The 13,667-nt window shown below is 36.5% G+C and overlaps 1 protein-coding gene and 1 long non-coding RNA gene across 5 annotated transcripts in view; one reads left to right on the top strand and one right to left on the bottom strand.

The window, feature by feature from the left end:
* The first annotated feature begins 137 nt into the window (after positions 1-137).
* Positions 138-4,829, top strand: LOC146434014 (uncharacterized). Its single transcript, XR_014853788.1, has 3 exons — positions 138-762; positions 1,102-1,254; positions 1,705-4,829. It is a non-coding gene; the product is annotated as an uncharacterized LOC146434014 (long non-coding RNA).
* Positions 4,830-4,889: 60 nt separating this feature from the next.
* Positions 4,890-13,667, bottom strand: part of CAMSAP2 (calmodulin regulated spectrin associated protein family member 2) — an 81,459-nt gene continuing 72,681 nt past the window's right edge. For 2 of the 4 annotated variants that reach the window (XM_085068276.1, XM_085068274.1), the window contains 5 exons: positions 13,193-13,413; positions 12,062-12,161; positions 10,026-10,141; positions 8,627-8,745; positions 4,890-8,172 (listed from right to left, as the gene is read on the bottom strand). In XM_085068276.1, coding sequence (XP_084924402.1) covers positions 7,867-8,172; positions 8,627-8,745; positions 10,026-10,141; positions 12,062-12,161; positions 13,193-13,413 — 862 coding nt within the window. In that variant the 3' untranslated portion in view covers positions 4,890-7,866. The remainder of the gene's footprint in view (positions 8,173-8,626; positions 8,746-10,025; positions 10,142-12,061; positions 12,162-13,192; positions 13,414-13,667) is intronic. The other 2 variants (XM_085068277.1, XM_085068275.1) reach the window with 1 other exon arrangement.

Here is a 13,667-nt window from a genome sequence, read left to right on the forward strand (position 1 = left end):
GCTGCTGCAGTCCCGGGCGGCCAGGGATTGCTTTAGTGTGCTTGTGCTGTCAGCTGCTTCTCGAGGCTGTTGAGCAAAGCACACATTCTTTACAGAAATCTTCTGTGTGCGTGTGTGATACCTGTGTTTGATGAAGATGTATTCATATGTAATTTGACTTTTAGTTACATTTCTGTAATTGTCAAAAGGTTCACATTAGAGTTGTTATGGTGAACAGTCAATGAGCTTGCTCTTACGTTTTAATGTAGTGTTTATATATAGTGATGAGATGAGATACAGAAAATCATGTTAAAATGCAAGTACAGCACTTGGACAGAGTGCTTGTGAGCACACTGCAGTGCACTGGCAGGCCCTCCCAAAATGGAGGTGGTGGCAATTTTCTGACAAGCTGATGCACGATTTAATTTTTTTTTTTTAAATTATGCATATGTGTCATGCGTCAGGGATACTGGAAAGGTTGTCAGGGATTTGACTGAAGCTGAACTGGCTTTTCTGTCGCATTCACAAAAATGTCAGCGAGGTCAAGTCTTCTTGCAAACTGTTTTGCTGAGGATCTGTTGAAGGGCAGAGAAGAATGATGTTATTTTTTCTCTCTTCTTTCTGAACAGGAATACAAACAAATGTCCCAAAGGCTGTCCAGTGAGGAGTACTTACGACCGGCTGCACAGCAGTGACTCTGCCAGGCATGTGCAAGGAATGTGGAACTCGATGGTTCCTTTTGTTCAAGTCCCAGCTTCACTTCCAAGGAAGATAAATCTGCTGGTAAAACACCAAATGCTTCCATTTACTTCCAAAGCTATCACTTGTTGCTTAGCTGCCTTTGGAGGTGCTGCTTAAGAGATAATGTAGTTAAAGAAAAGAAACTGTTTTACAACACACATGATACGGTAGAGATGATAAATCAGAGGGAGTGTAGAAAACCAAGATGACTTTAAGTGTCCAAACTGAGCTGTATGTATAACTTTACTGAGCATAGATAATAAAAGTCCATTTTTAACTTTGTTTAACCTACAAAATTCTAGATAAACACACATTGGCTTTTAAATTTAATCTTGATTTCAGAATAGTTTTACAGTATTTTACTAATCTTCTGTGCAATAGCTTTGTTTTCAGTGGACATCCTGAGACCAAAGCTGTGAGACTGTAACTTGGATGGCAAGAAAAATAAAGCTTCTTCCCAGTTAAGGAGCTGAAAGGAAAATTATGAATTTAAGATTATTCTGTTTCCTGCTCAGAATGTTGGACCTTTGATAGGTAAGCAGCAAATTCCTAAACTCTGGAAAGAGATTTCAAGAACTAACTTTCAGGAAGAGGTATGGAAGAACAGGTAGCAGTAGTTGGTGGCCCTCTTTGGGGAGCAATCATACTTTTATTAAGTTTTTGTGGGGATACATATAGTAGTATCCCATGGGAAGAAGGCCAATGGAAGATCTTGTTCTCTGGTTGTTTGCAACTCTTTACTTAAGCATAGAAACATGTTTGGGATGGTCTCAGCTTGCTTTGAACTCCTTACTCATTACTGCAAAGAGGTAACTCCCACGAACAGCAAAGCTGTTGGGTGTGGGGTTTAGAGAGCTTGAAAATCAGGATTAGTGGAGGAGGAGATCTGCATTGCCTAGTGACAAAACAGGACGCTGCAGTCTGTGCTTGGAGCACTTCAGGAAAGAAAACAGTAATTGTGTGACTGTTTTACAAATGTTGCAGGTGGGGAATGAGAGGCTGGAAATCAGCACCCTGGAAAGAGACCTGGGGGTCTCTTTGCTCAATGGCCAGTTGAACGTGAGTCAGCAGTGCCCTGGCAGCCAGGAGGGACATCCCTGTCCGGGGGGCATCAGGCACAGCATCGCCAGCCGGGCAAGGGAGGGGACTGTCCTGCTCTGCACTGGGGCAGCCTCACCTCGAGTGCTGGGGGCAGTTTTGGGTGCCACAATATAAAAAAGGCATTAAGCTGTCAGAGAGTGTCCAAAGGAACGCAACAAAGACGGTAAAGGGCCTCAAGGGGACGCTGTATGAGGAGGAGCTGAGGGCACTTTGTTCAGCCCGGAGGAGACGAGCCTGAGGGGAGACCTCACTGCAGTTACAACTTCCTTGTGAGGGGAAGAGGAGGGGCAGACACTGATCTCGGCTCTGTGGTGACAGTGACAGGACCTGAGGGAATGGCCTGAAGTGTCAGGGGAAGTTTAGGTTGGATATTAGAAAAAGATTCTTCACGTAGAGGGTGGTTGGGCACTTGAACAAGCTCCCCAGGGCAGTGGTCACAGCATGAGCCTGACAGAGCTCAAGAAGTGTTTGGACAATGTTCTCAGGCACATGATGTGACTCTTGGGGATGGTGCTGTGCAGGGCCAAGAGTTTGACTCAATGATCCTTGTAAGTCCCTTCCAACTCACCTGATTCTATGATTCTGTTTCCTAAAAATGAGCCAATCCCACTTTTCTGTACTTACCACAGAGCCATTGAACTCTTTACATTTTATGTTATATTTACATGTTCTTGTAAAAAAATTAGAACAAATTCTGTTCAAAACTTTATTCTGAAACAGTTTTTATTCATTTGAAAAAAGGATTTCCAGAACTTTGGGTTGACAGTTCAGTAGAATTCTTGCATAATCTATAGAATTCTTTAAGTGAGCATCATAGCTCCAGTTTCAGGTACCTTAAACAAGAACAATACTGAGCCGAAGTATAATCTGGCTTCAAGTGATTTAAATAATTGCAGACTTGTGGGGCCTTGCCAGGTCTTGTACTGCAGACATTTAGATCAGTGATGATGAAGAAATGATAAGACAGAGCTGCTGTGATGGAAAGCTCCATATTAGCTTTTGGTCTTTCTGCAGAGCTCCATTAATTGTGACATAAAAGTACATACAGATATTACTTAGTAAGTCTCCATAAAGTTCACATACCATTAACTGCAAGCTGAAACACATGTGAAAAATATTATTTCAGTACTCACTTAAATTAATGTCAATGGATAATGAAATACTTACTTACTCCTAAGCATTTTATACATCAAATTGTTTGTAATGTTGAATAAGAGTCTGAAGAAAATTTTAAATAATGTTTTTTCAGTGAGTGCTTAAGTGGTTTATGCTGTTATCTGTCCTTTCTTGAATCCTGGTGGTTATTAGCTCTTCTAATCAGAGTCAGTTCTGTCTAGCATCCATCAGCATTATCCTTGAATTCAGAAATTTGATTAAAAGAACTCCATCTCCCAAAGAGTTTGTGCTAAAATGTGCATGTTGTATATTGCTGCTTTGCCTCTTACAGCAGCAGTAGTTTTGAGTGTAAAACACTGCAGCTGCTTTTCTTTCCTGCTAGTATGAAATAAGCTGGAGTAACTTCCCTATTGTGTTTGACTCTAACTTTTATCTAAGTAAAATGTTTTTTTTTTTATTCTGCATGTAAGTATGAAGGTAAATGTTGTTTTTAATTAATTTAACTAGAAAATGTAGGAACAGCTGTAATGGGCTGTGGCTGTCACAATACATCTTTACAGCCACAATTCTTCGAGCTGTGTATTTAGCTCATTAAATTAGTAACAAGGCAACAAAGAAATACTAATTGGCTATTTGTAAAGATCTAAATAGTTAATAGTTTAGCCCTGTGTCTTTTTTATTAAGTTGCTGGAAAAAAAGACATCTGCCATCTATCTGATCAGTACAGCTGGATTTGAGAAACAAAGCTAGTTTTTCCACCACATTTATGTGCTGATTGATCCAAAGCCTTCTGTTCCAAGCATAACTCCCTGCACTGGATCCCACAGCAGTACAAATTTTGATTCAGAAATTCTGTACAAATTCAAGCACACAGTTCAATCATTATGTCAAATTAACCAGGGCATGAGCTGAAGTTTCTCAGGGATGGTGTTATTTGCCAAAGGATAGAAAACACCAAGTCTGTTCTAAAGCAGATCTGCACAAAGGCTGGTTTTAGATGAAAATTTTGAGCAGGGCTCGGCACTGAAAAAATAGCTTTACTGGGTGCAACTGGGTGTTTGTGTTCCAACATAATTCCTTGCTTGTGTCAGCCTGTTTGTGATGCTGTACAGGGAACTGGCTGAGCTGGCTGAAAAATAACCAGTTTTTAAGGGGAGGAGGAAAAGCTATTAATTTTCTTTCACACTAGTTTTCAATTCAGCATTAAAAGCCTTACTATCAGATTGCCTGTATTCTTGAAGTTACCCTTCAAACAGCTCTGCAATTTTGAGATTCTTTATCTGTGTAAGTTAGCCCAGCAACTCAGTCTGCCTGTTGACAGTGCAGGGATGTCAAGGCCACTTTCAGCAAGTCCTTGCTCTTACTCTGCAACACAGCAGAACAACAAAAAACTGAAAAAAAGGTATGATTTGGACTGGAAACATTGCTAATTTACAGATCTGGAAGAGACGCCTCATTTTTTGACAGCATTTCTGTTCAAGATAGCACAACTAGCAAGTACAAATTATTTCACTAGAAGTCACACACATGCTTTATCTTGACAAAGATAAGACTTCGCGCACCTTGACAACCTTTCAATCTGAAGCAAACCTCTTACCCTGAGCAGTAAGTTCCTGTGGCTTTGGAAAAATGGAAGCTAACCAGAGCCCAGAAGTTTATCAAATGGCTTAAAATTGTGAAATTCACTTCTGAAGAAAACAGCGTAACACTGTGTTGTCCTCAAGAATGAAATATGAAGCCTTATTATTCGATAGCATTCCTGTGATGACATCAGAAAGCTAGATTATCTATGGAAGGATGACCAAAGATGGGAAACAAAATAAGAAATTATAATGGCGCGTATTTTCTACAATTTCCACATTGCTGAAATAGGAGAATAAACAAGATTTAAACATTAATGTGAACATTTTATAATTTTAGTTTATATTTAGAGGTAAGAAAAAACCAAAAAATTGTTATTTTGGTGCCATGCTTTTATTTAAATGAAAGGAAAAAACTACACTGTACCACATAAGTAGCAATGACAATATTTTACAGCACAGCATTTGAAAAAAAATGGAAGCTATGCTCCATAGAAGTGGACAAGTAAGCACACAATACACTGTACATTTTTCAACAGTGCCCAATAAATCATAATTAAATAGCTGAATTTGGCTTTAAACAGCCAAATAATAAAAACTAACAGTCATACTAACATTAAAAAAAAATTCAGTAGCTATTATGACTGTTAGAATATGAAATTTTGCTCCAAAAACTAAGACGAGAGTTTGGCAATTCAGTCGTAGCAACAATAATAATACCCCTGATGAAAGCACCAGTGTGTTCTGGAAAGGTCAGTGATAAATACTGGCCTTTATGGAAAGCTTTCTTTTTTTTTTTTTTCTTTTTCTTCTTTTTTTTAAACATGATCCCAACCAAAGATCCACTGTAATTAGAAAATTTGCAGGCTTAAAAAGGAAAAGCATCTCTAGCTTTACTTTTCCTGTATTAAGTAAAACCTTATACTGCGAGCAATGAAATTTTCAACTGCATTATTCACATTCTACTTTTAGACATTGCACAAATCTTTAACCTGTTGACAAATGCAAATTTCATAATACATTCAGATATATTTAAAATTACTCAAAGAATTCCTGTCACGTATTTAAGCTCACTTTGATTAGGTTGATGCATGTGTCTTCATGGTGTTGCAAATCTTCAGTTAAATCATAGAACAGATTTTAGAAATAAAAAGCCTCCCATGATAAAACTTCTTTTGAAGTTATTCACCATATGTGTGTCAGTTAATTCCAACCTCCTGGTTTCTTGAATCACTGTGTATTACACACAGTTTCATATTGTTATTCAAGATGTTCCTACAATGGTATCTGTAGGAACTGTCTAACAGGCAGAATGTGCAAACCCTCTTTCCCCCCTTTTTAATATTATTTATATCCTATATACACAGTATGTATACACTTGAAATATAAGAGTTACATATCCTGGTGATATACATGCAAACAGTAGGAATCAGCTAACCACAAATAGTTTTGAGCCACATACATATTAAACATGTATTTTAAAGTGTTTTTTTCTTTTTTTACAGTTTTAACAAATATACATAAATATAAGAACATAAATTACAGTAAACTGACAGCATTTTGGAGAAAATGTTTATAATCCAGATGCACTGATGCCTAAGGCCTTATAATAATTTAAAAAAGTACTGTTCTAAACTGCTTAATGACATCTCATTCCTGTGCATCTTTTCTCTAAGTAAATGAGCACATTGTAGTAGTGAGGCAGTTTCTCTCAAAGCAGTTCAATGAGAGAAAAAACAAACATAATTTTAGTCTCCCATGAAACTGAATGGACTACATACTTATAGCACAATACTGTCGTATGTGAATGGAGTTGTCACAACACTGAAACAGAACAGAATCACAAATCATTCAAGTCTTTTCCTGAGAATGAGATTTCCCTCCCCCCCCAACAAATTCTCTGGTGTATGATGTTATCAAAATAGCCACAGATTTAGGGGAGGCTTCAAGTTTGTGTTTTCTTTTTTTTCCAGAACAGTGCTATGTTAAAAGCAAATTATAAGAGAAACAAACACTGAAACGGGATACTGGTTTATAAAATAATCAAACACTGTTTTGAAATAAAATGCAGCCCTTTATAAATAATACTGAAATATGCCTAGAGTTTGGTTTTGCAAATGGTCATGTTATAAATTTACTGAAATGTCATTTAGGCTTTTTTGCCATACGTACTTAAAAATTGCTCTGTCACAAGACATCACCTGTTAGTGTCAAGAAAACAATTTACTAAGACATACTGAAAATTCTTATCAGATGTCTATTCCCTAGAAAATTGATTCAAGTCTGAGTTGGCAGATCTGAAGGATCTGAAGGCAGGAAGTGGCCTGGATCTCAAAATCAATGGGAATTAGATACATGACTTCTCAACGATCTGTGACTTAGTGAATTCTGTGATTCTTCTGAATATTTAGCGTTCTGTTAGGCAACATCAGGGATCTAGTTCTGAAGGTTTCACAAGCTCCTATTCCTGCCTTGAAGAAGCAGTACCTGACCGTGTGCTCTCTCTCCAGCTGCAACAGTGCAAAGCAATGAATGTGTATTTGCTTCAACTGTTTCTTTCAGAGAGCTACCAAATCTTTTTACTTTGTGTTTTGACGGTGTTATGAACATGCACATGGTCAGTCATTACATCTCAGATGGCAACTTACTGAAACAGAAATAATTGCATCACCTAACTTTACCCTGAGTTGTTAAATAATTCGTTTGAAGGAAACTTCAAGCAGTTCAAAGGTTTTTCCTTTACTGTTTAGTTTATAAGCAAATCAGTACTATTTAATTGAAAAAGAATTATAAATATACAGGGGAATGAATCTTGATTTTGTTACAGCACACAGTAAGGATCTTGCAGAACAGACCCATTCAGCTGTTATTCAGTGACATATAATTTATCATTTAGTCTTTACTGTAAGTCAGTATGCAAAGCTTGATGGTATTGAGAATATTAAGAAGTTTTTCTTTAGTGAAACAAAAATATTTAAAGACAAGCACAAATACAAACATATAAGGCAACAGATGTAAAAAATGTAGTTTGAGTCACTAGAGGAACATTCAGTGCTTCAGTGTATCTAATCAAAATACAGAGCAAATATACTCTATATGTTGTATTAGCACATACAAATCTCCACACAAGTCAAACATTTCCGTAATCACTCATAATTATTCACCTAAGAGATAATCTTCTGCACTCCTAAACACTGTGTTTACATTCCAGTTGGACATGATAATAGAACTCGGTGTCCAGTTTTAAGTTCTAAGAGTCTTGTTGGCAACTAGAAATCTATTTCCTATAGGCAGTAAAGATGAAGTGCAAGTTTATCATAATTGTCTCAAGCAATTTTTTCCCCATCTACTATGCCTTGGTGGGTAAAAGTTTCTTAGGAGTTACTGGTCTCTTTGTTTGCCACAAATGGCTGTGAATGGTAATTGCATCAACACTGGCAGACAAAGTTTTGGCAGGTATGTGGCTAAATTGCTTCCTGTCAGAGTTGTATTTATACAGTCCCTCTATCATTTTCTTTGTGATCGATTTGGGACCTATTCCCGTTAATTTATTGATTTCTTCAGTATCAGGGCAGTAGGTATACAGAGATCTGAACTGGCAGCCTGAATCCCGGAACAAGATTAAGAAATTATTGGCATCAGATTTTTCCATTTCCTTTAAAAGAAAGAAAGAAAGAAAGAAAGAAAAGCATTCAAAATGTGAATTTTGCATTGTAGTTAGAAAACATTCCAAATCATTAGATTTCATTTTGAATTAGTTTTCCACCAGAGCTGAAACTTACCTCTAACTCTGTCCACTAAGAAATCTTATTTTCAATTACTAGAATTTGCTAAACTTCACCTATCTGAATTTTGATGTAGTAGATATCCATCTCAAGCAAAGCCTAATTTATTTAGATAATTTCAGCTATAATTGTTTAGTTGTACCTCAAGAACAGACATCTTAAAAACCTTTTTGTAGACCAAATAAAAATTCTTTTCATCATCCATTTCACCAAGCTGGCCTAATAGTTGCAAGTTTGGGAGCAGGAAACTTTAGATGTGTCTAGACATGTCTGAAAGATCCTCTGGTGCTAAGATGCAATTTAAGTCATCCCAAATACTCTTACCTCCAGTATCTTTTTCTTTTGACCTTCATTTACTTTTCCAGCCAGGCAGCAATGTGCCAGTGCATTCTGAATTATATACTTATTGGATTTAGCACTGGGTTCTTTGAAGAGCTTTGGTCCTATGGAAAAGGAATGACAAATCAGCTAAATTAAAGCAATAAGCCAACAAAGAGTTACTCCAAATGCTGTGAAGCACTTCTGGTGTGGAACTTATGCATGCATAAAAACACAAATCCAGGAATAATACAGAATAAGGTTAGAGTCCACAAATTTTGCAAACAAGTAAAATGTTTACTGTTAACAGCTGTCACCAAATTTACTTACATATGTGTCTTTTATTATTAAATCAGTATTACTGGCAGCCTTGGTAAATATTTTTTCTCTCACAAGACCTTTTCTATGAACAACAAAACATTTTGCTTTTTCTAACTAAAATTTCAGATTTTCAAGAGAAAACAAAGTCTTTCTTTATCTACACCTGTCACTTCAAGGGTGAGAAGTATATGAATGAGGAATATACAGTGCTTAGAGTAACTGTTGCCTGTCCTCTTTGGAATTCCAGAAATGATTTACCCAAAGTCAGGAATAAGAGATTTGGCCTTGCACTGGTCAGGTTATTCTGTCTGTAAAATTACTTGATTGATCTGGGTGAAGGAGAGATCTCCCCTGTTTTAACTTCTGAAATATATGTGTACCTGTATCAAGACCATTTGAAAAAACTCAATGCATGAGTACCAATTCCAAGTTGTGGTTCGGAAAATAATGTACAAGCAAATATCAATGAAATTCAAGATTAAATCTCAGTTTATCTATGCTTTTGGGAAAAAAAAAAGCCTAGAAAATACCTCACCTTATGCTACTCTTTTCACAAAGAAAGTGGTATTAGGTTGGCAAAAGTGGATCTTTTATAATCCTCATGATGCAAGGTCTTGGCAATATCACATGTGGTATAGTTAGAGCAAATGGAGGAAAACATTATTATTTGATTCATGATATAATAAAAAACTAGTAGTCAGATTATAGAGTTAGGAAACAAATGGTGCAGAATATTTTTATCTGCATTGCTAAGCAGATTTTTTGCTCTTGTAATTTGGTTTTTGAATTTTGTAACTCTATTCTAAATTGAGTTGAAATTGCAGCTCTTTGTGTCTTGCCAGAGACACTACTAAGTGTAGTGATGTGTGAGCCCATTTGCTGTTCTGAGCCTGACTGCAGTTTATTTTGGTTATCATGAATGCTATTGAGTCAGTACCTTTACTTTGGATTTAAAATGTTAACCTTGTATTTTAAAGGGTAAAACTCAGTCAAGTTTTAGGAAGCCAAATCAAGATAACCGAAAACTTCTCATGCACAGAACCACTAATAGGCAGGTACTTTTCTGACTATTGTTGTCACTGACCTGTGTACTCTGTAGCAGAGGCAACTGAAGAAGTTGTAGATGCATTTTCCCAATCCTTTTCTCCGTTACGACTACCACAGCGACTTGGAGATAAAAATCCTTCCACGGATTCAGACCTAAACATTAGCGTTAAAATCTATTTTAAAAATGTACAATGTGCAGCTGGGAAGCCTTCTGATATGAAAAGAAGGCAAACTGTATTAAGGTAGAACACAATGATTTGAATTATAAACTATAAAGCTAAATGCATAGTATTTAGTATGTTTTGAGTGATGCAAGAAGTTGGTATTTAGGTGACGTATATGTTAGTCAGTTTTTGGGCTACATCTGAGGGACAAAAACCTAATAGATGTTCTTGGTTGTGAAATATGATTACTAAGTGGGAATGTACTTTTAACATGTACTGGCAAACCAATGTTATCTCATGTAGTGAACAAACCCGTTCTTGAGAGAATGATGAATATGAAGTAAAAATTTAGTTCATTTATACTTATGACTGCAACAACTGGCAGTGAGAACGCTGCTGTATTTAAGACAGCGAAACTATTTACCTTCTAATTTTTGTTTTCAGAAGCAATAACCTGCTGCTGTAATTCTTCAGCTTCACTCAAATGTGAATAACTTTGTATTTAAAGGTCTAAGCAACATTGTCAAGTTTCTTATTACAAGACATCTAAAATACTTTTGATTGTGGCTAGCACAAAAGTCAGTCAAATTTTCAGCTTGGAATAAAAGTTCTCTAAGTGAGAAAAAGGCACAGAAAAAGGAAAAAAGTGGTATCATATTAACATTGGTGTGCATGCGCATTTTCAGTGAAATCAGCAACAGATGAAAATTCAATTTATAATATAACCTACACCTTTTGTGATTAGCACCTGCATGAAGAAGGTGACAAATGTATCACTGAGATTCTCTCAGAGGGATCATCAAAGACAATGGTAATGTGAGGACCAGGTGACAACATGGGTTAGGAAAGATACTGCAAATTCTTTCAACTCTGTTGCTATCATAATGTTTTAAAAGTCTCAATCACCTAAATCAAATCCAAAGCCTCGGGAAGATGTACTGCTCATTACAAGCATAGTGCAGCACTGTACAACTACAACTCCATACATAGGGGTCATCTCCTGTAAAGCATGTGTAGATGAGCAACGTCAGGCCTTTTTTGTAATGCCCCCTCCCCCCATTAAAACTGATAATTTTTAGGAGATGACAGGAGATATTAGGCTAATTGGAACATTTATGAAAGTTTCTTATGTAATAATTGGAAAGTCAGTTCTCAAGACATCAAGGTAATTGAAAAATCAACTGGAACCAGCTGCAGGCTTGTCAGAGGTGATGAGTAATGTGTAGTGGCCATGAAAATATGACATGCAATATTGTAACACGTAGTACTCCTTATCAATCCCCTTTTCCTAGTTTGCCTTTCATCCATATTTCTTTTTTTTTACAAAAAAAATTAGTATTTGTCTGACTATTATCAAGTAGTTCACAGCAATAATAATTTTCATGTGAATGATAATAGAGATTTTGTATAAAATTTTTCTCTGTTATTTTCAGATGATTTTTAATGCAAAATAAATTCTGGTATTTGGAAAAGTCTGAAGTCCTAGTGAGAATTTAATAATTCCCTGTATAACTGCTAAAGGAAAAAAAAAACCAAACAGAAAGGAAACTTCTATGTTAAAAAAAATAAGAACAGAAGATATATAGCTACACATAGCAAACAGGTTTAGGAAAATATCCTCAAGTTGAGACTTAGATACAAGCAGGTGAATTAAAGAGGCTGTGTGAACAGCATTTTGTTTTGACCTCATTTATACCTGCCCAACTGGTTTAGTTGGTAAACTTTGCAAAACAAATTATCATGGCTCGGTTTCCTAATGTCTGACAGTGGAAACTATCCAGGTCTCAAAGGAGGAAAACATACCTGTTCTTGGAGTACACAATGTATACATGACCTCTTAAAAATTCATGCTAGTTTTACATAGCTGATTATCAAATTTTATTAAATGAAACGGTTGTTTTAGCTTTACCTTGGTGTTCTCTTGCCTGACTGCACACTCTCATTGTCCCCTGTATTCAGCGATGCCAATGAAAGACTAGATACTGAAAAAACACGATAAAGCTGTGAACCTGGATAAAAACAAAGTTAAAGCTTATAAACCCATGCAAGTAGGAGAGTCTGTTCATTAGACCAACACCAGCATCTGGAAGTCAGTAAGAGCTTCTCTACATGGGACTAAGACCCATCCATGATATACCTGCATGCATATGTGCTGCACTTCATGTAAACACTTGCTGACACCCAGCCATTGGCAGCCACCAGGGATGGGCTCACACTAAGCACTAATGGGAAGCACGGACATGGGAATATTGGCACTATGCAAATCAAAGAATGCAATTAAAGTTAATGAGTCCTCTTGAAAGAGAGCTTAAGAGATGTAATTTAAAGCTTGGGAAGGATTCTTGGAAGGTGGTAAGGAAGTGCTTTAAATTACACTGGAAGGTGGAGGGAAGCAGCCAGAGAAAATGCAGTACAACAAGACTAGAGGAGGCTGTAACAAAAAGGATCACTGAGCAATCTAGATACTTTTTTCTAATATTAAAGTGGCAATACTTGTTCCAGATATTACTGCAAGTTCTTTTGTATCTAAAAAAATGCTAAATTGTTCCACCTGGTTAGTGTTGCTATGTTCTTAACTACACATGCAGTTGGTAAGTGAGTGAAATGGAAAAAAACCATGAAATATATAAGTAACTGTTTAATTTTAATTTTGTCTGTATTAATTGTGAGTTTAAGTACTCTTACCGTATAATCACCATTTTATTTATAGATATCTTACCTCCCAACTTTTATTCATTCTTAGCTCTACAGCTGTAATAAGAGATTAGTGAAGAAAACACGGGTGTGTATGAAACTTGCAACACACATTTCTCCCTCCACTGGGTTTTCAGAGCTAACTTTTTTGCCTGTTGATATATGCATGCATGCATAGCAGGTAAGTGACATTCCTCTTTCCATTTCTATGCCAAATTTTGCTTTCCAGTTTGGTCACGTGCAGTCTCAATTTAGCACAAGACACTCAAAATGCATGTGCTTGTTAAGAGCAGAAAGCTGGTGTTTCAGCATGAACAGACTCTTTTTCCACATAAACATTTGTTACCTGGTGGACCTTTGATTGGTGTCTTAGGTGATTCAATGTGATCTCTATGAATAGATTTTGGACGTGGCTTTTTTTGTTTGATTGAGAGGGAACGTGGCTTTATGACAGTATCCATGTCTTCCATGAGCTTTAGTTGTTTCCTTCTCATATATTCCTGCTTAATAAATTCTCGCCGTGCTCGTTCATCCTCCTTCTTCAGACGTTCTTCTTCTGTTTTGCGTCTAAAAAATTACCAAAAACTTCAGCAGTAGAAACTTTTCAAATAAGGGATTTCAGCTAGCACAGGGAGGACAACACAGACATCAGATTTTTGGAACTTCTAAATTCTCAGACACCAGTAAGAGACAATTAATTGCTTTTTACTTTTTTTACAATTTTCAGACAGTTTAAACTTTTTGGGATATTGCTACTAATAAAACCAAAGCCAGCTTCATTGCTATAACTGAGTGAACATTGTGCATTTGTGCAGAAAGAG

Source organism: Lichenostomus cassidix, chromosome 8 (assembly GCF_008360975.1).
Source record: "Lichenostomus cassidix isolate B80296 chromosome 8, HeHo_3.0, whole genome shotgun sequence".
NCBI lineage: Eukaryota > Metazoa > Chordata > Aves > Passeriformes > Meliphagidae > Lichenostomus > Lichenostomus cassidix.